This window comes from Scomber scombrus, chromosome 5, assembly GCF_963691925.1.
Source record: "Scomber scombrus chromosome 5, fScoSco1.1, whole genome shotgun sequence".
In the NCBI taxonomy this organism is placed as follows: Eukaryota; Metazoa; Chordata; class Actinopteri; order Scombriformes; family Scombridae; genus Scomber; species Scomber scombrus.
This window is the reverse complement of record NC_084974.1, coordinates 18307943-18333447: the sequence shown is the minus strand read 5'-3', so window position 1 is coordinate 18333447 and position 25505 is coordinate 18307943. Positions and strand designations below refer to the sequence as shown.

Below are 25505 nucleotides of genomic sequence, written 5' to 3'. Positions count from 1 at the left end.
ATCCTGTCATGTTTGAATAAAGTCAAAACAGAACAGTTACATAACAGAAACCTATGTTTGAATGCCAACAGGGATATTAATTTTGCAGATAGACGAAGCCAATAATGGTATGTATTTCTTAAAGTGGCTTAAGTAACCGACTAAGTAATTCAAACATACAAAAGTGCCATTCTTTAGATGTTCATGATAAATTAGAGTCAATCAGTTTATTTGTTTGCTGTTCCAACAGGGAATCCATGAGTAATCCTTGTGTTTTGTTCCTATATAGAACATATATATGACACGTGATAGTAAATGACACAGTGATTTCACCCTCATGAACTGGCTGCCCAAGCTGTGATTTATTAATTTAATCATGTTCAGCGAGTCACAAAGTGGGATGCTTGACGCCTCTCAGAGGCAGTAGTGCTGATAAAGGTGATGGAGTGTAAAGCAGAAACACAGCATAGGCTTGCAGCTATACTGGGTTTTAATTATGGGTTTGCATCCCTGTTCCATTGATCGGGTTTGGATGCTGTGAAATTACATGTTAAATTAAAAACCATAGACCGGTGCACATGGCCAGAAACAGACATGCAAACACACACAGGCACGCAGAAGAAACAGTGGCATGCATCACCCATTTCCTGCTCTGTAATATGATAATTAGTTTTTATGAAAGGCAATCAAATCAGGCTCCTATGGGTATGACTTTGACATCAACACCTGCCAACAGTGGAGCTTTTATTATGATGAATGCTGCTAATATAGAGAGAATGAGCCCTCTTCTTATTGATTTTCAGCTATGGTCCAAAAGGAAAATATGATCAGCGAAGACAGCAAGCGCACATGCAATTAGTCATTTTTTATCAGTATTGATCACATGGGTAATGGTGCTTTAATGTAAAGATGTTCTAGTTTTTTCTTGCTCACCATGAAATTATTTCCTAATAGCATGCTGCTTGGAAAGAGCTGAAGGGGAGAGTGATGAGTTAAAAGTCTCTTTCAGTCTTTTTTTTGTTACAAAGGCATTTCAAGGCCACAGTGTAATCATCCCCCCTCACCTTATGAATTCTGTGCTTGTCCTTCCTTTTACCACTGTCATCAGCTGTTTCACTTTCTCCAGCCTCCTGCTTCAATCATAATCTTTCTTTTTCCATACTGGTTGTTGAATGGTACTGTAATTATTTTAAAAGCCTTTCTTCTCTGCAATTCACAAACACATAAGCGCTCTTTTCTCCCCCTTATTTTTTTTCACCATGTAGTCCCACCTTGTCCTTGCAGTTTTCTATAAACTCAACTTTCAGTTTCTTTGTGTGTGTGTGTGTGTGTGTGTGTGTGTGTGTGTGTGTGTGTGTGTGTGTGTGTGTGTGTGTGTGTGTGTGTGTGTGTGTGTGTGTGTGTGTGTGTGTGTGTGTGTGTCAACAAATGTGTCAGATTCAGGGCAGGAGTCATTACATTACAACAGATTTTATGGTGTGTTTATGTGTGTGTGTGTGTGTGTGTGTGTGTGTGTGTGTGTGTGTGTGTGTGTGTGTGTGTGTGTGTGTGTGTGTGTGTGTGTGTGTGTGTGTGTGTGTGTATGGCACATGATTGTGTATGTGACATAAATAAAAACCTCAATAAAACTGGTGAAATCACTGGAAGAAAAATACACTGTATTGTGTACGCAATGATCCTGGCTTCAGTTATTAATGAGATTTTGATTTGGGAATATGTATTAGGATTTGTGTGGCATTTCATTATTTTCATAACAGTCCAAACAACAGATTTTGATTTGATGGTATCTAATGCAAGATAAAGTGCCCCTTTGTATGCTACTGGATGTTAATCTTTTGTGGACAGTTTCCAACTCAGTAATTACTTTTCAAAAACAAACAAACAAACAAACAAAGATTTGACCACTGCACCTCAGCACAGGATTACTACTCAATCCATCAATAATAGGTCCTCTAAAACTGACATTTTCTGCTCATCATATCTTACAGTAAGTATCACATTTCAGGATAACAGTCATGTTTTCATCTGCGGTTGGGTTGCAAACAAACAATAGTGTAGAAACTGTTGTTGATTGTTTACAACAGTTTCTACACTTGTTTTCTGCTCAGAAAATGTCCCATCAAATTTCCCATCAAACTTAGGAAAGCAGCAAATCCTTGGATTTGAGAAGTTGAAGCAAGCTTTGCTTTACAAATGACAATTAATTGACTTTCCCTACTTTGTTTGTCAAAGATAATAAAATGTTGTTTACTCACTCTCTTTTTCAAACACATACAAGCTGCAGACATTTTCATCCATGCACACAGAACATCGACTGAGCTTAAACCTATCGTCTGAACTAGGATTGAACCCATTTCCTGTGAATCTGCATGCTAGTCAATCAAAAAGGACGCAGTGATATCTGGTTATGTAAGCAGAATGCAAAAGTCATAGTTTTAAAAATGACTAAAATTGATTTAAACCAGCCTAAACAATCTATTAGACCTATTAGATGGAAAACAATCCAATCTGGCAACACTGACACATTCACCATTTGTCAGATTCCATCATTGTCATTATTATAAGAAGCCCAAATCCTGATTGGTCCTTGCCTTGACTGCTGTGATCGATTCTTTCCACGTTTAACAAGAGCAGCGTTTAACAAGATCCCTATTCTGCTGTCCTTCACAGACACAAACACGCAACATGTGGCTGCATCTGACAGTTGATTTATAACCATTAATTCGAGCAGATGACAGCAAAAGGGTTAATCTGTCAATAACCCGCTGCTTTGTGAAGCAAAACTCAATATTCTGGGTGATAATTTGATACATGCACATACAAACTGATCCCCAGTTACAATGATTGAACGCAGGCAGGCACTTATGACCTCTACCAGTGGAGGTAGCGCCTCTAATGCTAATGTTTGTATTAAGTCTGAGTGTAAGTCATGTAAACACAGAAAAATAGTGTCAAGCGAAACTGTTAAGGGAATCTGTTCTCTTACAGAAATGCAGCGCAATCCTGCCATATAAAAGACCAACCCAGATATGATTTGTTCTGGTAAACATTTTATATAAGCTAACCCTTTCAACTGCTCAGAATACAGGTAAAAGAGGGAAACTGTGAGGGAGCGCTCTTTAACGGATCCCAAAGAAAGAAACAGGCTTTATGTTGTGTTGTTCAGCTTTCTGTTGTTCAGCTATGTCAGCCATTAGGTGGAATTTGTATTACTTTCAGTAAGTCTCCTTTTGTCCTCAGGCTGTATTATAGTTTTTAAAATAAATGTGCTATTGAACCAATGTTGGTAGATCCACACATCCAGTTAAAATAAGGTCCCCGGGGAAAATTCTCATTTTCCTATTATATAGTATTATCACAGAACAAATAGGAGAGTCACGCAGAGATATGCTGGTGGGAGAGAAGAGCCCAACATGATAAATTATTTTACTTGTCAGCTGCAGCCAAGGGCAAGATGCTTTGAGGGACTTCCAATGCAGTTGGAGTCAACTCCATGAAGTGAGAAGAAGCTGTCTATGTCATAGTACTACTTTGTCTTTGAATTTCCTTGATCAAACGTAAAGCAAGTCAATACACAGCAAAACACTATCTTATTAGGTAAAATAACAGCATTGATTTAAAGATTGTGGCCAGCTGTGTGATCAAAGCATTTCTTTCCTCTCTGTCTGTCCTTCTCTTTCCCTCCTCTTCTCATCCTCCCCAGCCGAGAGTATTCAAGGACATCCAAATGTGTTTTTTGAAGGTGAGCAAAATCCTGGGGGTCCGACTTCACAGTCCTCCTCTGAGGCAAAGACCGAAGGAGGAGGAGGAGGAGAAGAGGGAGGTCGCAGAGCCAGCGTGACCAGTGTAGAAAGTGAAATGTCGATTTGCTCAATGGGCCAGCTGGGCAACGCCATCACTAACAGTGAGTGGAAGGGAAGGAGAGACGCTGTCCTGTCTTACTTATTCATCTATATACAGGGTGTCCATAAACTCTCTTTATAATTTAAAAAATGTATTACAAAAGCAAATGAATAGACAAATCTGTGGAAATATAATAATTTAATACACCTCTATATGGGCACCACTAGTTATACGAGGCACATCAAGGCGGTACTCGATTTCTTGCCATGTTCGCTGCAGCATAGCCTCATCAATGGTGGCAATGGCATCAGTGATCTTTTGCTTCAGGTCGTTGATGTCCCGTATCTTTGTTCGATAGACGATACACAAATGCAATGTGATTAAAAACTCTGATAACCACTGAGTACATAGAACAAATCTGATTAACATATCTCATCAATTGCTTTTGTAATGAATTTTTTAAATTGTAAAGAGACTTTGTGGACACCCTGTATATATATATATATATATATTATTTTATTATTATTGTTTGTTATCTACTGCAGATTAATTCAGGTTCATGAGGTTTCACAGTTTGACCGCAGTTTTACCCATGTAACTGAAAACCTGTGTGTGTTTCAGTTTCCAGTAGCTGGTGGGGCTCCAAGAGACTGGACTATGCTTTGTACTGCCCTGATGTGCTGACTGCCTTCCCAACAGTAGCTCTGCCTCACCTTTTTCATGCCTCCTATTGGGAATCCACTGATGTAGCAGCCTTTGTTCTCCGGCAGGTAGGGGAGTGTTAATGACAGCCTTATTGTTTAAGTATTATCCAAATTAATACTACAAATGTATCTTTTAATTTTACATTATTTTGCAATGGAAGATATTGTATATGAATGTATGTATTATTTTATAAGTACACTTAACTCCAACTAACGTAATCTGAATGCTGTTTCAGAGCAGATCATTTTAGAGTTTAAACACTGAGAATGAATGTTTCCAAGTCAAAGGTAGAGAGGTTTTGTAAACAAGTTGCTCTGGAAATAAATGAAACAAAATGACAAAGGATATGGCATGTGCCAAGTCCCTTTTTCAGAGCATAGTTTACATATGAACACTGTATTCACTTTTGTAACAATTGTGGTAATTTTCAAACACATGGCCTCCAGGTTTGTTTACATCTTTGACGTCATTATTACCAACTGAGAGCAGCAGGAAGTCGAGAGCCGTCACTGCATCATCAGTTTTCACATTAGGAAATTTAAACTAATATGTTTCAAACTTTGTAATACTGTATAAAAAAACTATCAGCAAGAAAGTGGAGACACTGAGTGGAGGCGTTCTGTTAGAAACTATGCAGTCTCTTGTTTATTACCGTAAATACCTCATTGACAGTCCTTGCAAAGGGCACCACTACACCAAAGTACACAGCCACAACGATAAATCCGCCTGACTAATATTATGTAGGTCCCGCTTGTGCCACCAAAACAGCTCTGATCCATCAAGGCATGGACTTAACAAGGCCTCTGAAGGTATCCTCTGGTATTTGGCATTAAGATGTTGCAAGGTGGGGCCTCTAGGGTTCTGACTTGTTTTCCAGCACGTCAGTCGGATTGAGATCATGGAAATTTGGAGGCCAAGGCAACACCTTGAACTCTTTGTCTTGTGCTGTGGAAAAATTGCCTTTATCACTTAAGAAACACCTGCACACAAAGAGCATTGGCAGTTTTTAAGTAGTGTAATCAAAATACAATGCAGTACATTTTGGAGAGAGAACATACACATGCCTCTGAAAAGATTGCTGTCTTTCTGACAAGTGAGGACACAGCCAAACCTTAAATACCTTTCCACAGAAGCAAGGCTATTTGCAGTAAACCCCAAAAGAGACACTTGTAAATAAGGTAAAATTCTCACTAAACTGTCAGAGTTAACTTAGTTACAGGTGTAGACTTTCTGTTTTGAAACTAAGAAACATTAACAGGGTCTCATTCAAGCATGCCTGCCTACATGTATCCACACAGTTTCTGAAATATGTCAACAGAGACATACAGTAAAGATAGGAATACACATTTTTATTGATAATGTTTCATGTTTTCATGTTCCTTGAACCATTCCTGAACATTTTTGCAGTGTGGCAGGACTCATTATTCGGACATCAGTGCCATTGTAATTAGATAATAAATGTTATTTATTTCACCTGTCAATTGTTTTAACGTTGTGGCTCATCGGTGTAGTTGCCAGAATGAAAGTTCCATTGTGAGTCTTTGATCTTCTTGACATACAGCAAGAATATAGACTTTTATTCTACATGGCATAGACATTTCACACACAGGGTATTTCAAAGTTCTTTAAATAAGACACAGCGACAACAAAACCTTACTAAAAGAAATAGAGGAGAAAGTTAGTACAATAAAATTGTTTAAAATCTGACAGAATAAAAAGTGATAGTGCGGACATATATCATGTTTTAGATGCTGCATCCTCTTTAAGTTTTCAGGTAAATACATACTGTAGTTTGAGGTGGTGAAATATGGTGTTTTATAGTCTGCCTCGTTTTTTTATGTTTACAAAGTCAGCTACAATATATATGTATATCAACAATGTTGAACATAAATATTGTTAGTTCAAGAATCTTGTCCTGAATCATTACATATGGATGTACAGCTGAGAACACATTACACAATGATATGAAGACCAATTTCTACCATGTTTCAGCCTTGATTGTGCAGTGGTCTGCAGAAAAAAAGGGAAGGTCACCATTGACATTTGTACATTTTTTATTTTTTTACTTTACTTGTGTGAAGACGTGTAGTATTAATCTCACACCTCACACCTCACTTCACTCTGAGGCCAGTGGGAGGCATCATAATTATTCCAAACATATTTGATTTTATGACTCGGATCTGAACAAATCTAACCAGGATTTTGTGGTTTGGGTAGGTTGAATAAATGTAAAGGGGCATGACTGTAAACTGCAAAAGTCAACCATTAAATGTGTGGTGACAACTATTATTTAGCATTTGAGTAGAATTTTAAAGGTCTGCAAATGTGTGCTCAACTTAAGCCCCAAGTTATTTCTTGGCTTTCTTAAGCCATAAGGACTGAAGTCACCACCTTTGATGAGAAGAGCCTTATAGTGCCACCAGTGCATATATTTTAAGCACTAAGACGGAATTAAACTTTGTACTTCCTCCATTTGCTAACTGAGCAGCCCATGAAAATATCACATCTTTAACAGTAATCACATTCATGCATAGTGTGTATTTATGAGTCTGTGATGATAATTTGCTCACTGAATCCTCAGATACCAGACAAAAAAAAGGAAGACAAAAAAAAGTGTGTTACGTCATGTCCTATTAAAAGGCACTGGAACCACTGGAAATTGATAATTAGAATGTAGAGCTCCAAGAGCAAGTGTATTTTTCACCCTGCTGAGCACACAGGAAATAAAAAGTGCTATCAATGCCATCAGGAAGTTAATAAACCCAAAGATCATTATTTTGGTTCAGTGCTTTTCATCTCCAGTAAATGCCACGTCATATTAGTGGATTGTCATGGAATTTAAGAGCTGCACAGAAAGGCTTCCTGCATTAGTGATTTATAGTAGTCATAGTAGTTATTTATAGTTAAAATCATTTAATTTTCTCTCAGCCAAAAATTCAGTGTCTAAGGGAATGTCTTCCATTGTGGGCCTCTCTACTGCAGGTTCAAGCACCCAGTGATTGAGTAAGGAATGATATGCATGGCCTCTTTCAACTAACGAGTGGCAATTTTCTTCAAGTACTCCATATCATCCCTTAGCCCTTAATCTGTGTCAGTGTCACAAAAGCTTTCCATTACGATTGTGATTTATGATCTCTAAACATAGCAGCAGATTTAATTTCAAGGCTTTGGATGGTAAACCTTCCACGTTATTATTGTTTATCCTTCACTGCATCAATCTGCAGAAAGTCCTCAGGTGAGACTAGAGACATCACTGATAGACAAACTTGTTCTGTCTACATAATGAAAGGATGTGATTTCAACTGTGTGTTTGTTTGTGTGTGTACGTAAAAGCCTACCCTTATATTATTTATTTGTTCACAGCTCATGCGATGTGACTGTGTGAAGACCCAGGAAGCGGACAAATTGGACTCAGCTCCGTTCTCTCCCTCCAGCCCACGAGAAAAGTGGCTCAGAAGGAGGACACATGTCAAACTAAGGGTAATAAATTATTTGATAGTCTATGTTGTACAGTTATGTTTGTGTCCTAGTTTGCTCTGTAGGATAACAGAAATATGAATTTAATTTAATTCAAACTTTGTGTTGACACATTCATGGATATTGTAAGGCTTGGTCAAAAGATATTATACAACCTGGAATATTGTCTCTAAGGTGCCTCTCATTCACCTACATATGCAAGCACACACACACACATGCACACAGTGCAGAAATTATTTTTCAAACTTCTTGCAAAATTCATGGCATTCATTCAACCTAGAAATACAGTTATGATTAACTGCTGAGGTTTTAGAGCTTTAGTGCCATGGTCTGCATGAATGGTTTGGCCTGAATTTCTTAAAATACTCCCACACTTTCACCTTGAAGCACTGAAGCATGCAGACAAACACAATTACTTGATGCTTCTGAGCCCTGTAGAGCAGGACAATCAAGGTCACTTTGCTATCCACTGAATACACTTTTTTCTGCCATTTTCTAAAGACAAGAATTTTCATGAGAGCTATGAATAGAACTGTTCAGCCCTATGGTTCAACCATAGTACCATGGAAACATATATATGTATCTATATTTGACTTTTTCTCTCAGTCTCATTGTGTTCATGCCTCACCTTGGCTAAGTAATGTCTCTGATGTAAGTGCTTAAAGAAAAGCAGCTCTGAAAAGTTGCCACTGCCCTGAATACCATTCAGTATGTGGATATTTAGAGCTGTGCTGATTCAATCTGGCCACATTCAGCTCACCTGCTGCAGTGTGATACTATTCAGAGGGCTTGGCATCTATTTCTGATCTTCCTCTTCTTGGTAAGAGGCGTTTCTCACAGCTGGAGAGGGACCACTAGTATGGCTCTTGTTTCTTGTACATGCTGCTCCTTCACAGTCAGGGGTCTGATTCTCCAATTAATTTCTTATGCAATTTTTGAGTGGATGGTGATATGGAGGTACATGTTGCTTTCTTGTTATCACATATGACTGCACAGAGAGTTCCAAGTAAACTATGTCATGGAAGTCTAACTAGATGTTGAACTCTGTCAGGCCATAATAGCAGACTGTAATGCTGTATGTACTGTGTGTGTGTGTGTGTGTGTGTGTGTGTGTGTGTGTGTGTGTGTGTGTGTGTGTGTGTGTGTGTGTGTGTGTGTGTGTGTGTGTGTGTGTGTGTGTGTGGGTGGGTGGGTGGGTGGGTGGGTGTGTGTGTGGGTGGGTGTGTGTGTGTGCGCAGGTGTACACATATATGTTGTTTACTCTGCATTTGTGAAATTACTGCATCAGTTAGTGAGACCTCGTGCAGGCAAATAATTAATTGTTGTCAAAGCTAACGCAGGATAACAGCTGGAAATGTTGAACATCCTTGTTAGATGTCACATCCTTTAAATCAATTATCATTAGCCAGTGTGTTGAAACAGTAAAATGCAACTGCAACATGGTTGATCACATTGCACATCGCATTATTTGTTAAGTGCAGATTCTCCATTATCTTTCTGTGAGTGCAATCAATTAACAGCAGAGCAGAGCATTTTGAGGAAAACAAAATGCCATTGCAGCCTCTCACTTCTGATGAAAACACTGCATCAAATAAAGGTGTAAAAAACAATTAAATTTATTGTTGCTGCCGTACTTGAGTTGCATTTGTTTACTCTTGAAATCGTATCTTTGGTTATAGTAGCATTATTTTACTTTGTTTTATACATATTTTATTTTAAGTACTCTGTTCAGTGAAAAAGTAGAAATTGAACAAGCTCTTGATACTTTAGTCATAAGTCCTGCACGAGCTTGTAGGACATGATACAATCAACAGAGTAACAAGCTAATTTCAAGGAAAAAACACAGGGTGTTGGGAAAAGAGCATGTGTGACACATCTCCCTGGATATAGTAAAGGTTACAGAAATGGCAGAGAAGCTGGTAGGCAAATTCAAGTTTCTTTCATGTTGGCTGAGTCTGAGAATTGTGCATTTAGGCTGCTCGTAATATGCTATTAAAATGCAACCATGTCAGTAAGAGGAGATTTCAGAATAGTGTTTATCGGCTGCCTCACTCGGATGTACGCACTAAATGGTGCAATATTTAGAAAAGAGCAAGACAAAGAAGCAATGTAGAGAGTCAAAACTCTTTTGTGTAAGGTCGCACAGTGCTTACTTTAGAAACATTTTTCTGGGCAGTGAAATTTGGAAATGTAACACATTAAAGCAGTAAAAGGTTCAGCCACCATCCCTCCTGTTGTAATGTGATGTAAGTCCTAAAGGCTAGTAAATATTGGTCATGCATGGACAAACACCTCTGGTGATTTTAATAGAGTTTCAGTAGTTCAGGTATACATGGAAGACCTTTCATAGTCATATGTTCTACATATATATCTAATGTCCTGTGGTGGTGCTCAATTTATTTGCTGCATCCTCATTGCTACTATACACCACTGCCTCCTTTTAGCATGTTAATTCCCCTTACATCCCGGCCTCCTCCTGTGATTTCATTTAGTTATATGTGATTTATTTACATGTGAAAGCTTCGTTGATATATTGTCAGCTTACAAAATTGATATGGTGTTGTTTTTAGCATACAACTGCCAATTTTTACATCCAATAGATGCGGAGAAAGCATTAATATGGGGTTGTGTTTCTGGCCACCTGACGAATGTACATGTAACATTTACACTCTTTAAACTCTGGTTTGACCTCCACCAACTCCTGAGAAAAAAATATTTGGCTTTTTAGCTGCTGAATATTATATTAGGTTCATTAACTACTGAAAATGCTGCCTGCTTGCTGCATCTGGAATATCTGCAACCTTTTAACATTACAATTTGATCCATTACTAACAGATTTAAATTTGTTTACATATTTGTCCAATGTTGTGTATCTCAGGCTCTGTTGGGAGATGATAGACAGTCTGTGTCAAAATAGCTCAGATTTTAGCATGCAGTTTAATACTTGAGGTTGTGACATAACAGTCTTGACTAAAAGTCATGCTTTCACCCACATCCCCAAGGTCTTCATCAATGAATGCTAAGATTAGTTCCAGAGCATCACTTGAGCAATGAATGAAAGGTGTCTTGACTAAACTGTCTTTTATGCTGCTTTTTGTCACTTACCCCAGAATGTCACTGGAAACCACAGGGTGAATGATGTCATTGCCACTGAAGATGGACTGCAGACTCTGGTTGGTCGCTTCATGTATGGTCCCTTGGACATGGTGACCCTAACTGGAGAAAAGGTGAAAAGAAACAACAAGCTTATTGTTCTCACTCTAAGTTACTAGTGTGCTGTAAATTTGTGTATCAAAGACTTCCAGTACATTTATCTCTACCTGTTGACCCATCTTAGGTGGACATCCTAATGATGACACAACCCCAGTCTGGCCGCTGGGTGCACTTTGACACTGAGGTGACCAACAGCAGCGGCAGAGTCACATATACCATACCCAAAAGCAAGAAGCTGGGCCTGGGAGTCTATCCGATTAAAATGGTGGTCAAGTAAGGATCCATGTAGCTTGCCCTTCACAGAGCACTGCATTATCAAATCAAATGTTGCAATACATAGAAAAAAGAGAGAATTATTGAATTATGTCCTTGCTCTTCCTACTTGAGCTTCTAACCAGACAGTGCCATGTATATGGTGGCCTGTAATAGATTAACAACCATGTAGCGACAACAGTTTCTCATGGTATCTTTCTCTTGTTCTCTATATCCTCCCTCACTCTTTTTATACCAAGGGGGGATCAAACGAGTGCAGAGGCCTACCTGACTGTGTTGCCGCGAGGCATGGAGTGTGTGGTCTTCAGCATCGACGGCTCTTTCGCTGCCAGCGTGTCAATCATGGGCAGTGACCCAAAGGTCCGCCCTGGCGCTGTCGATGTCGTCAGGTCAGACTCTGAATGTGTGTGTGTGTGTGTCTGTGTGTGTGTGTGTATAAGGTAGATAGCATGATGGTAGTGCAAGTCTGTGTAAATTATTCACATCTTAAAGGGGATTTTAAAAAAGTATCAGAAGGAATCAGAAGATGCATCAGCTTATTTGCACACCACATTTTTTAAGCATTTGAGTATAATTTTGAGTTTTTTCGTGATAGAACTTTGAGTCTTGTGTTGATCTTGTGTTTCTACATGCAGGCACTGGCAGGACCTGGGATATCTGATCATCTATATAACAGGCCGTCCTGATATGCAGAAGCAGCGTGTGGTATCTTGGCTGTCACAGCACAATTTTCCCCATGGGATGATCTTCTTTTCTGAAGGCCTGGTGCACGATCCGCTGCGACAAAAGACCATCTTCCTCAGGAACCTCATACAGGAGGTACACTTGACAGACAGGCCATCTGACATTAACTGGGCAGTTAATCGTTCTTATAAAGCATGTGACACATTTTGTTCTCTGCCCCGCAGTGATCTCTCCACCTGTTTCCTCTGTGTCACTCTTTTGCAAGCTCACAGTGTTGTAGTCTTGGTTGTGCTGCATCAAAATTAATCTCTCCAACTGATTATTTCCTCTCTTACCAGTGTCACATTAAGATCAACTCTGCTTACGGCTCCATGAAGGACATCTCTGTTTACAATATGCTCGGCCTCAGCCCCGCACAGATTTATATTGTTGGCAGACCTTCAAAGAAGTACCAAAACCAGTGCCAGGTAGGTTTTATTAGTGTCTTTAAGCTCTTCCTTTAATAGCTTTTCATTGTGTTTCTGTCTGCTTACTTAAGTTGAGGGGTATTAGTTTTCTTCTTGGTTGTTATTATTTACCTTGATCTTCTTACTATTTCTTTTCTCTGTGTGGTATGTGTAGTTCCTGAGCGAGGGATACGCAGCACACCTCTCAACCCTTCAATTTGGGCACAGAGCTAGACCCAAGAAATCCCCGTCAGTTCGTATGGTCTTACGAAAAGGCTCATTTGGTCTCTCAGCGAAGCCTGACTTCCTCTGTAAGCGCACCCACCTGCGCAGGACCATGTCGGTCCAACAACCTGACCCACCATTTGCCCCTAACCCCAAGCCTGAGAGAGCCCAGAGCCAACCGGAGTCAGATAAGGACCATGGGGGAGGAGGAAGTGGAGGAGGTGGTGGACAAGGCACGTGGGGACGGGCCTCCATGCATCGTGGAGACACCACTCCCTGACGTCAAAAAAGAGATGGAAAGATTGCAGGAGGATAGATGAGAACAATGGGGTCTTAGTGTCCTGGGCCAAGGTTAGATCTTACACTTTCATACTGGAATTTTAAATGATTATTCATTTTTTACAATGTACTTATTTTTGTAGGTTTGCCCACTGTTTTAATAAGCCAATCAGACCAATATAGAAGCCCCATCTTGAGAAAACAATGGTGAATGGTACAATTATAACCCAACCTGTCCATAGCAAACATCCTCACAGTTCAGAATGAGTTCCTGTGATTACATTTCACTTATAGTTTTACTTCCAAATAATGTGGTTTAAATCTTGCTGAGCAGTTCACATGTTGACAACCTGACAGTCTGATTGTCTGAAAGCTGTCTGACTTGTTGTCTTGGTGAGTACAACATTATCAGAAACTATATAAATTATAACCAAAGTTAGGGTTAGGGTTGTGACATAAGTTTGAACTACACTTTAAGATCAGTTTTATATGCAAATCTAACTCTGTACACCACATTGGATGTTAGAAGTCTGACTTCTGTAGCTAATACCATTGTTTTGATAGGACACAGCAATTGGAGACTAAAACCAAATGCTGAAATGGCCCAATGAAGCTAACTATTTGTATAAAACTGGTAGTTTGCCTGATGGTGTTCATACAGAGGGATAAACAACACTGTAGATACAGCTGTAAACAAATTGGTTACATTTTGAAAATGCCAAAGCAGAAAATGCTGTCATGAGGCGCCAATTAGTTTCTTGATTAACACCAGTGGGGAACCAAAATAGGGATAAAATAAGCAAACATCAACCAAGTGGTGATATTTGAGTGTGCTGCAGACATTTTTTGCAAAGCACCTACTGTATGCTGTGCTAGGAAAACACCTTTACCTCTTTTTCTGATCATGCAGAGGCTGATGAGATGCTAGGAAAGACCATCAAAATGCGGAAAAATGTGACAGTACACCTTTTCCCATTGCAGATTAAAGTTTTATTGTTTCCCACACTGTTGCAATAACAACAGCAAACAGTAAGGCACTATTAATAAATTATTCTTAAATAATGCAGCCTTTCACCTTCTACTTCACTGCATTGTCTCTTAAACCTGTAAGAGCTTGAGGCTTCGAAAGCGCTGAGGAAAACACAGATTGATTTTGCTCACATATGTTGAGTTCCTACAAAGTGAATAAATGTCTGCCTTGATTAGATTTTGTTCTGTGGTGTACCTGATACATTAGGGTCTCCACACTTTCTGTCACATTTTTATTTTTTACAAATTAACTTATGTCAAAGAGCATGAAAGAAAGATGAAAATTAGATGGAAGGAGGAAAAGAAGAAAGAGACAAAAAAAGGAAAGTAACTACAATTGGCTGATTATTCTCAATGTTGACAAGTACACTTTTCTGTGGCAACCTGATTAAAAAACACTATTATTGCAGCAGCTCCTTACGACAACAGAATGTATATTCATCTATGATTATACAAGTACTGCTTGAAATGCATTAATTTCTAGATTTGGAAATATTGTCTATGCAATTATGGAGATTGAAGTGTCTTATTATGAGAGCATGTAGAAACAAATATGCTGATACAGGACACACAAAACACTAATCAGTGTGTTAACACTGCTTTGAATGTGGTAGACTTCATTAATTGTCCTTTCTCGTAATTGCAGTGTCACCTCTATCTCCTGTACATGCACATCGGATCCTCAGCTGGTGTCCCTCCCAGCTCAGCTTTACCTCCTGCTTGGCCCTCAACAATTTTCCACCTGTTTGGCCCTTTTTCACAACCTGCCCGGTGAATGATGCCCCTTAGTCTTTGTGCCTGAAATATTAAGTCGGGGGATGGCAATGATTTTTGCAAATGTCTGTGTTAAACTCAAATTGTGTCTAATTGTAAAATCCGAAGAATGTACTTCAGATAGTAAAAACACACATATTCATGCACACACACACACGTTTCAAATGATAAAAATGTAGCAACAGTGTGGTGACCTGTTGAGACTTTACCCCAGCCCACAGATTACCAGATGCTGCACCACACACTCTGGTGCTGTTCTGACTGCTGTGCTGACAGGTGGTCATGTTGACCAACTCCTGTGCTAAACCACCAACGTTGTAAATACTGGACACACATCACCATCCCTGTATGGGCCTCTGGACACAGAAGCACTGTGATATTTAGGTTCAATCCGTACACGAGCTCGACGAACGTCATTTTCTGCCTCCATTTCACTCCCAGTGTTAGATGTCTCCCTCACATTATGGCTGGCTTGTTACAGTGCCCCCCCATCACCACCCCCTCCCTGCTCCCCTCAACCAGTCAGGCAGAACATTCCTGTCAACAGCCACCTCAGACTGGGTCCACGGCTTGCTAGGCTCAACCCTTGAGGTCTCATTTGCATTATTGAAGTATACTGTAGTGGCTTTGGATTAAGTTGCGTTTGTATTTAGTTGTATTTGTAGATTTTGTTTTTTCCTGCAGATTGTGTGCTGTCGCTGTCCGTTGGGTACTGCTACTGCTGGAGGATTCAACACAAATAGTTTGTCGTACAGTGTTGATATGACTGAAAAAAAAAGTTTACAGATTGATAGACACAGTTGTTAAATTAAATCAGAACTTGTTTATCTGCATAATTGAAATGACAATTTCCATTTTGGAAATGGTATCTTAGTTGCTTGGTAGTTGCAGTGACATGTAGGATATTGTACATTAGGCCCCATGCCAGTTGAAATTCCATAAGGGTGTCCTGCATCCATTTATTACAGCGGCACTGAAACCAATAGATTTGTGATTAAATCTGATGCCGTCTTGTGCACTTGAATTTGAGTCTTACTGTGGCCATGTTAAAACTCTGTGCAAGTCAAACATATTTTTCTATGAGGAAATATTGTAAATAGAAATATTTTCAATGTATGTTTTTGAACCTTTTGTTGTTTGACTTGTTTAATGGTTGATTTTTGCCTTAAATTGTATTTGATGTTGTTTAGAGATACAAAGTTATTTTATTTGTTTAACCAAAGCATATGAGTTTTACTGTTCTTCAAGACAAAGTGCATTTTATAGTCGATATTTTGCTTTGACATGTTTTAGGTACTCTGTGTGTGTGTGTGTGTGTGTGTGTGTGTGTGTGTGTGTGTGTGTGTGCGTGCGTGCGTGCGTGCGTGCGTGCGTGCGTGCGTGCGTGCGTGCGTGCGTGCGTGCGTGCCTGCGTGCGTGTGTGTGTGAGTGTCTTAGTGTTTCTTGTGGAGTTGTATTTACTGTGAACACGAAGACAGACGAGGACACAGCGAGGCTGGTGTTAACATACCTGTGTGTTCTCACTGCAGCTTAACTACTGCCGGCTTTTGAAACTGAACATGTGTTTTTATAGGTTTGGATTGAAGCAGTGTGTCAGATGATTATATAGTCAAAGTTTTTATAACTGCTATAAAAGAAAAGGGGCTTTAGAGTTCTTAGGGTGTATTGATTTAACTGAAAGTGAAGAGTGGAACTTGCAAGCCAGGAGGGAGCTATCTTTAACTCTTTTTCTTTCGCCTCCTGTACACCATAGGTGTTCCAGTAATTAGCTATTTGATTACTACCAAGTATGTATGACTCCCTGTAGTGCCGCCCCTGTAATTGCAGTGCACTAATTAGTATTCCTTGGTAATTGTATAATATTGTAGAAACAATATTAAAATACTTAACTTGTTTTTTGTTCTGCATTTAGATTGTTAATACTGAAATATTGTTATCCAAGCAACAAGATGATCATTCCCATCAGTGTAGACAAAATAATCAAAGTGACTCCATCAGTCTATATTACACATCGTGATATTTTTCTGCCATGATGATTCATTTGAAGAGTGAACTATTTAAGCTGAACAGCATTTCATTACTTCAATGTTAGTAAATGGCAAATAATATGATACATGATCTAATGGTTAAATAGTGACTGTTCTGGGCATGTTTATTATTTGATATTGTCATAAGTTATGATGATCAGTTGTCACATTTGTGGTACACTTAACCAATAGAAGAATAGTTCTTTGTAAATAAGTGGTGAATAATAATTCATGGACATACAGTTGGCCACCAAATTTTATGCAAAAAATGTGTTTTCTAGATTAAGAATACTCTCTCCTCTCTTGCTTTTACCTCAGACGTTCACTCCTTTATTTAATGGAAACTGGCAAAGCTTATAAATACATTTAAGTTTCACTCCACTTTGACAACATCAGGATATGTTGTTTAATGTATAAATCTATTGTATTTGCTGAGAGAATTGTCTTTAATTCTCAATTCAATTATTATCTTTAAATAAATATGATTAACCACTTAATAAGTACAAATTAATGTTGTCAAATGATTATTATTCACTAAATTATGATTTAACTATTGGGTATGACCTAATTTGCCATTTATTAACACCTCTTGTGACTTAAAATGTAAGCTTTAAACCATGGTGTGACGGTATTTTGTTGTTTTTTGGGGGGTTTTGGAAAATTGTTTATTTGCTTTGGTAATTATTTTTTTTGTTTGTTTGTTTTTTTGTGGTATTATTTTTGGTTTTATGAATATATGACACTGGTGTTTTGACAAATGAGGAAAAGAAAATTGCAAAGAAAATTGTTTTGTACAGATCTCCTGTGATGATGAACATGTTATTGTGTTTATTGGACTCAGTCCGTCTTTCATTGCGTAAATAAAGATATTTCACAGTTGAAGAGTTTAGTTTTGCTGCAGTAGCGTCTTATTATTCTGACCCACATGCTCCTCATCTCTAAAGATGGAACCGGAATCACCTACGATAAGCTAACTTCAAAGACAGGGTTTTTACTGTAGGGCATCAGACCTAAATGCGATATCCTTTTATTTAGATTTTCATGGCCTACTGGGTTGTAAAGTCAAACTTAGACACCTGACTCCAACTTTCCTTTATCCCCTTTCTTTCATTCACTTACTAAATCATCTGACCTATAAATAAATTGGTTAGACTTCACACTGATGGATTAAAGACATTAGGGAGACTGTGCTCTTGCAGCCACAGCTGGCTTTATTTTGCGTCACACAATTATCAGAGCAGCACTTGCATTGCCATTAGGCTTCAAAACAGTGCTGATTGCTGGAAATCAAACAATTAGTCATTATCATTGCTTAGTGCTACACTAGACTACAAAATTTAAGAGACATCATTTTCAGGCATGCACAAATCAGACCCCTCAAGTCTCACGCACTGACCTTGAGACACACGCATTTCAAGCAGTTCACACGCCACACCTATCATTTCTCACCCTGAAAAGTGGTAGATCCCACCGCACAGAAATTAATATATTATATACAGAAAGTAATCCATACATCCCAACTCTCCCGCATATTGATAGGGGCTCCCTGACGCCCGTAAATGAGATCCAATCACACGGAATCTGGAGCGAACGAGCAAGAGCGCACGCTAGAGACTGACTGCACGCGTGCGTGTGTGTGTTTGTGTGACTATCAATGCAGCACGTGTGAGAGCAAAGCGTCCTTATAGCTCTGCTCCTGGAACGGACCTCCCTGATGTCTGTGTAATCTCACGCCAAACTTTTCATGGAACTTGAGAGCACTGCACAAATCTAGTTGTAAAATATTAATTAGTATTTGTTAGATAATTTGGTCAACTGCTGTTTGAAATGACAAAAACGAACGTTCATGTTCAAGTGGACAAGACAGTCTTAAAAGTGCTCAGAAACAAGAGTCGACATACATAATGGCAGGTAAGGCTGTGGTTAGGCACAGTGGAGCTAAATGCTAATGTCAGCATGCTAACAATGACGGTGTTAACATACTGATGTTAGCAGATATAATGTTAACCATGTTCACCATGTTAGTTTAGCGTGTTATCATTCTGACATATTGTAATTAGCACTGACATTTGCTTTAAGTTATTACGATTCATCGTGAGGGAGGCATAAGTGTGTGCAACTTCGTGGCAGTCCATTCAATAATTGTTTAGACATTTCCATCAAAATGTCAACACAAAGTCATGGGTTCACAAAAAGTCAGTATAGTCATTCTCTGGAAACCATGAATGACCGTACAAAGTTTCTATCCAATTATTGTTTACATATTTCAGTCTGGACCAAAGAGACCAATTAAAAGAATGACATTTGCTATCCTGACACACCCACTAGTGTGACTAAAAATAAATATATGAACATCTACACTTCCATGACAACTGAGCAAACAACATCTGCTGATGTTGAATATCATGCAATATGATAAAAAGAAACAACAACTCCAGAACAGCTACTAAATGGATGTTGTGATAAGATTATTTTTTCAAATGTTTCAATATTTGTTATATAAAACTACAACTATAATGTAAGAATACGTCAACAACCTTTTAGCTGCTCAGTAATGAAGTGGTTGAGTTGAGGTAGATCATTATATAAAGTGTTAGTAACATGGAGATTATTCAGCTGTTGATAATTCAGCTGTTTAAATAATTTTTCCAGAAATGTGCCATTTAACAGATAACTGAGCAGATCTTCAAACTGATGAATGGCTTTGATCATAGTGGAGTTGACAGGGACAACGACCTCTGTCATGGGTCTGTATGAAGTGTTTTTATCTTACCCCAGGCATCTGCTTTAATGAGCTGGAGCTGTGATTCTCCAAGCCACATTTAAACACCATTAGTAACAAATGGTCTGGGAAAACAGGCAATAAATTCATCCCCTGCAAAAGGAAGGCATGCTGCTTGGTATCTCATACTGCAAGCTTCATGATTCACAGGAATGATAGCTAAAGTCAACCACAGTGAAAGCTATGACTCAACTTAGCAGTTATTTCTGGCTCACAGTGCTCCTAATTTATGTTTTCTATTCTTGATGTTAAAACAGTATGTGTTTTTCTCTTGTAATTTGTTTTTCCCATGAGTCACTTCAGCTGGTCAATATCTTGAATCAAGTTAATTTTCCTTAGTAGGAATGCTGCTTTACTAATCAGTGTGGTGCTATAGAAATGAGAGCCACAAAACCAACACTGCTCCACTGACCTAGTGGAAGCACATCATCTTTATTCAACCAGTACTTTTTTTTCTTTTTCCTTTTTACTGTTTTACATTTGTGTTGATAACAAAGGCAAATAAATATCTCACACTTCACAAGACAGACTCTGAGGTCAATTGTTTGTTTCATCTAACCCTCTATGGCATGAATTATAGTTTTTTGGAGAAAAAAATATTTCACTCCAGTTTTTGGGAGTCCATGTTGATATATAAATCATAAAATGTGCCCACCCACACCCCCTACCCTAAAAATTGGTGTGTTGCCTCAGGTCAAAATGTCATAGTTTTCTGTATACACACATGTAATGGAATTACTGTTGGAGTTTATAGGTCCTTATATGACCATGTGATATGATAGAAACTCCTGAATAAGCTACCTAATGTAAATCACTGTGAGACAAAACATTTTTGCTTCATTCAACGTCTACACTAATGATTCAACACCTCCCAAATTTGATCCCTGAATTTGGGCTCTGATTCAATACCTGAAACATGGTAATAACTAAGGTGATATTATGTACCAGTCATTACGGTGGCAATAAAAGTTTAGTTTAGAGTGAAAGAAGGTATAACTGGGAGCAGAATATTTTACATTTTATGATACCAATTAAGAAATTGTGTTTAATTTGGATCAGTCACATCTGGCCAATACCTAAAACCTTATTGCTTGAATCAAAATGTAACACTTTGTATAACATGTTTATGTCACATACACAATAATGTACTACACACACACACACACACACACACACACACACACACACACACACACACACACACACACACACACACACACACACACACACACACACACACACACACACACACACACACACACACACACACACACACACACATACAGTCTATTTATGTGTTCTGTTATTTTCATCCTGAATATTTTATGTGTTAACAGGGACCAAACCTGCAAATATGAAATATTTGGAAATTCCCAAGAGAGTTATTGGGGGGATATTACATGACTTTTTTTCAAAATGTTTCATTTTTATGTTGCAAGTCAAAGTTAATGAAGTTACCATATATGGCTCCTCACTGGTCTATGGGATAAAATTTACTAAAAAGTTATATAAAAAAATCTACATGGTTCAACATCCTCACAGAGAGATATGGGGAGGCTAATTTGGATGTGTATAGAAGTTACACTACCAAATATAGTTATTTGCCTGATAAAGGGTTAACAATGTGTATTTGTCAATAAACACAATGCATGATTGTCATTCTTGCTCATATAGCACCATTTTCTTCTGAATATATGAGGCTTCTTTTTCAGGTCACATGGCCTGTCTAGAGAAATATTGATGGGCTTGAATCAGTGTTTGCTTTTGATGCAGGGATTTAGGATTCAGATGATGTGTTTAAAGTATGCCAGTTGAGAGACTTTGTCAGTGTTATTACTGCACACTGCATTCTGAGAATCACTTTGCTCACAAGACATTCTACAGTATGCTAATAGGCTCATGTTAATGAGCATATTTAATACAACACATGTAGATTAAGGGCTACTGTTCAAATGTACAACATAAAGCTTGCATAAGACAGAAACCGTCATCCTCACGTACCTTGGTTCATGTACTTTATGCTCAGCAACACAAAACAAGTCAGTTACCTAGCAGCAACTTAACACTTACCATGACCTCCAGCTCTGCTCGTCAGCAGCACCACTGAATCAGCCTTATTGTTATTCCAAAACAGTAGACCGTGCTTTAATTTGTCCTGTGATCTGGCAGGTGATTTCTGGATGCCAGGGCAGCAATGAGGAATGCATTAAAATCTGAATAGATCAACAGTCCAGACCAGCCCAGAGACAGCAAGGAAAAGATATAGAGAGAGATATTTGTTGGAGCCAGCCTGGTTTCTGCACAACAGCAGTATCCTAAGATAGTGTAAATAAAAGACTGCACACATTCTTAACCAAGGCACATTTCTGAGATCAGCAAGAAGAGACTGAGATAAACTTTTCCCCCTCTGGCAAGCCAGCATCAAAGCACTTGTACTAATGAGGTCATACCAGATTTATTATTAACGTCAAAATATATAGAAATCAAATCTTTTAAAATTGCTTTAGTATAGTAGTTTCTGGGGAGTTTCCATGTGTCATGAAGTTTGTTATTATGAGTAATAATATAGTTTATTGGTGCCATGATCCCAGCTTTCTATTTGACCTAAGTTGTCTGCCGCCAGGGTACCACTGGAATAAATAGTGTAGCTGTCTGGTTAAAGTTAAGGAAATGACCAGGGATGCACTGCAGCTAGATTAAAAATGGGTCTTATTCTGGATAGTATTGGCTGGAGGCTTGTTGGCTTGGATGCGCAAAAAATCCTGTTACGTTAGACTGCTGCACATCCTCTAAATTCAGTTCTGGGTCACAAGAAATTATAAAGACTTTTAAAAGCCGCTGCCCAAGAATAAAAAAAAGAATAACAATAAATCTGTTGAGATACCCTGAAGAAGAGAGGGTCAGATGCCTGTGCCACACATCACTGCTCACAGTGACATTAGAGGTGACAGGTTGCGTAAGTAAGTAAGTCAGTGAAACTTTATTTATATAGCACCTGATGTAAAGCACTTTTTTAGTTAAAAATGTTGTTTTAAACAGTGAACAGACTCAGGTGATGTAATAGGAGGGGGACTACGGGATTGCAGCAAAAGCACAATCACAGTTGTTTTTTTAGTGTGGCACATGGTATGGCCAACAGGTTTTGGTTGGGAGACCTAGGTGACCGCTCGGTAGTGTGAGGGCTTAGTAGCTCAGAAATGTAAGTAGGAGCTCAACTGTGTAGTGCCTTGTAAGTGATGAAAAGAATCATAGCATCAATCCTGAACTTCACTGGCAGCCAATGCAGTGAGGCTATTTAATAGCCAAGTTTCCGCATCTTTTAACGAGCTGAAGACGTGACAGGGCATCTTGACTATGACAGGTACATTCTAAGTCAGAGGCCGATAATAATGGTCTCATGTTTTGCAGTGTTTAAAATCACAGAAATAGCTAATGGATTCAACTGGAATGCTGACTGTAAATAAAGCCTAAATGGGAAATTACTGTTTTTCTGTGCATGTAATTTCCCCGCCCATGTTTACAAACTGTGGTCGCCATATCAGTTGTGAAAAGTGTCATGCCAGCCTGTTATGTGGCAAACTAGTGCTATCTTCACTGTAGATGGGATGTCAGCCGTTGCATCCATGTATTGCATCTGAAGATATACTATATAGCAAGTTTCAGGTTAATACACGGTCGCCCATAAAGTTTTCAGAAACATTCCTCTTTTTATTTTCTATTTATACACATCAGTAATCACCTTTGACCAGGTGCAATGAGATTGATCAATACAATTTTGAGAATATATACACTTTATCTATCAAGATTACAACACATTGTCACAATCATTTCATGGAAAGAGGTAAAAAAATATTTTATTCCAACTTTATTGGCAACCGTGTATAAACTACCTTTTCCTCTCTGGCTGACATGGTGTGCTGAGAAGTCATTTTAGTTGCTGAAATCTAATGTATTTGGCTAGCTAGAGTGTTTCAGCCCTTGGTTGCATATAATGCTACTGATTCTTTTCCCTTCCAGTGGGCGTGCTTTTCGGGGTATGACGCGTTGTGCAATGTCTCTATAACCAAGTGAGGGACATGTTTATAATAAGTACAGCAGAGCCAATGACAGGTCGGACGTCTTTGAAGGATCTAGGGGGCAAGATATCAAGCTGGCAGGAAGACATGCGCAGATGTCTCTGTCTCTATAAGGTTGTGTATGGTAATGGGGGCAAAATGGGTTAGTAAATTGAAAACACTACTAGGTGGATCAGAAACAGAAGACAGGGGCACAATGTTAGATCTGATTCTATTCATCTGGTTGACAAAAAAAGATTAATACAATTATCTTTAGCTGAGGTGGCAGAGATGTACAGGCTGATTTCTTATGCTAAACAGAGCCCGGGGATTGTGTTTCTTAGTAGCAAATAAGAATTAAGCTGTTGAGCAAAATCAAAAGCTCTTTCATGTGTAGAAAATCAACATTGAGTTTTGTCTTCTTCCATCTGTGCTAAGCCCTCCTGCAGTCCTGCTTGCAGCTGCATATAGCATATAGTATAATTTATTCACAGAGATGATTTGGTGGCTACTACTGACCTGGTCATGATCGGCGTGATGGCATCTAACAAAAAAGGAACAATGGTTATTGAAATTATTGACTGTAGCATTAATGTTCGAGGGTTGAGTCAGGCTATTATATCAATCAGAGAAAATAGATGAGAGGTTTTAGGCACACTGGTTATTAAACATGCGGGAACATACTGTTCGCTTCTGAATTGGAGAAGTTGCCTTGATGCAGGAGTCAAGGTCTATCAATGAGAGAGAGTTTTTAGTCAGGCCTAGGTCGAGGGTGCGTCCCTTCATAGCAGAGCTCATATCTTCCACTGCCGTCATTAACAAAACTCATCAATATTTACCCGAGATAACTGGTATAAGTACTCTAGGAAAAGGTGGCTTGGTAAACTTCCTGCTCCTTGTGTTTAAGGAGTTTAATGTTATTTAAATCAGAACTTCAATGTTTTGTCTGGTGCTTACCTGCAAGAAAACATTTTAATTTTTTTTTTGCACAGGTTTCTCTTCAATGTTTATTTGATTTATTTTTTCACCTTCGCGTATCATTTTAAATTCACAGAAGTGAATCGAGGCATCCTTTGTTTAAATTATAGAGTCAGCCTAGTAGTTGATTTACACAAGATCTATTTTACTTGAGGTACTGTGTAAGACAAAATGACAGTGAATAATTGAAGGAGAAACAAATGAATGAACTCCATGAGGCTCCACAGGGGTGTCATTCTTTTAAATCATCTCTGTGTATCATAAATACAATAATTCATTCCACCGAAAGAAAGATTTGGGTTTTGATCATCTTTTCTACCTGGAATCCACAGGCAGTGTAGCTGCATACTGTACAGTTTTGCAAGTAAAGTAGCTTTTCTGGTTCTTTCCTTTTAGGAAGTAGCAGGATTAAAATGAGATGCTGTTGCTCAAATATTGTTCAGCCAAGATAAGCCTGTTAACTTGGAAGATTAATTTTTAACTTTGAAATGAGTTGGTTGAGTTTATAAAGCATCTTTAGTTTTAGACTGTGACACTTTGCAGTGATAAGGAGCTGGAGTGTCATGGAAATCTAACATAGTATGAAATGATTTTGTCCTCTGTGCAGACGACCCAAATAACCATATAGTTTTGTAAATTAACAGAAGGTGTACAGTGTGCCCAGGGTATAGGTTAGTAGAATGTTTATGGCCCGCAGGCTTTGCTTTTTTGTCCTTCTATCCTATGAATTACATGA

At 38.6% G+C, this 25505-nt stretch overlaps 1 protein-coding gene across 1 annotated transcript in view; it reads left to right on the top strand.

The window, feature by feature from the left end:
- Positions 1-14910, top strand: part of pitpnm3 (PITPNM family member 3) — a 94663-nt gene extending 79753 nt beyond the window's left edge. Inside the window, exons 14-23 of the mRNA XM_062419869.1 lie at positions 3683-3883; positions 4444-4592; positions 7891-8007; positions 11115-11231; positions 11342-11490; positions 11730-11879; positions 12126-12309; positions 12513-12641; positions 12796-13196; positions 14800-14910. Coding sequence (XP_062275853.1) covers positions 3683-3883; positions 4444-4592; positions 7891-8007; positions 11115-11231; positions 11342-11490; positions 11730-11879; positions 12126-12309; positions 12513-12641; positions 12796-13125 — 1526 coding nt within the window. The 3' untranslated portion in view covers positions 13126-13196; positions 14800-14910. The remainder of the gene's footprint in view (positions 1-3682; positions 3884-4443; positions 4593-7890; positions 8008-11114; positions 11232-11341; positions 11491-11729; positions 11880-12125; positions 12310-12512; positions 12642-12795; positions 13197-14799) is intronic.
- The last annotated feature ends 10595 nt before the right edge of the window (positions 14911-25505 follow it).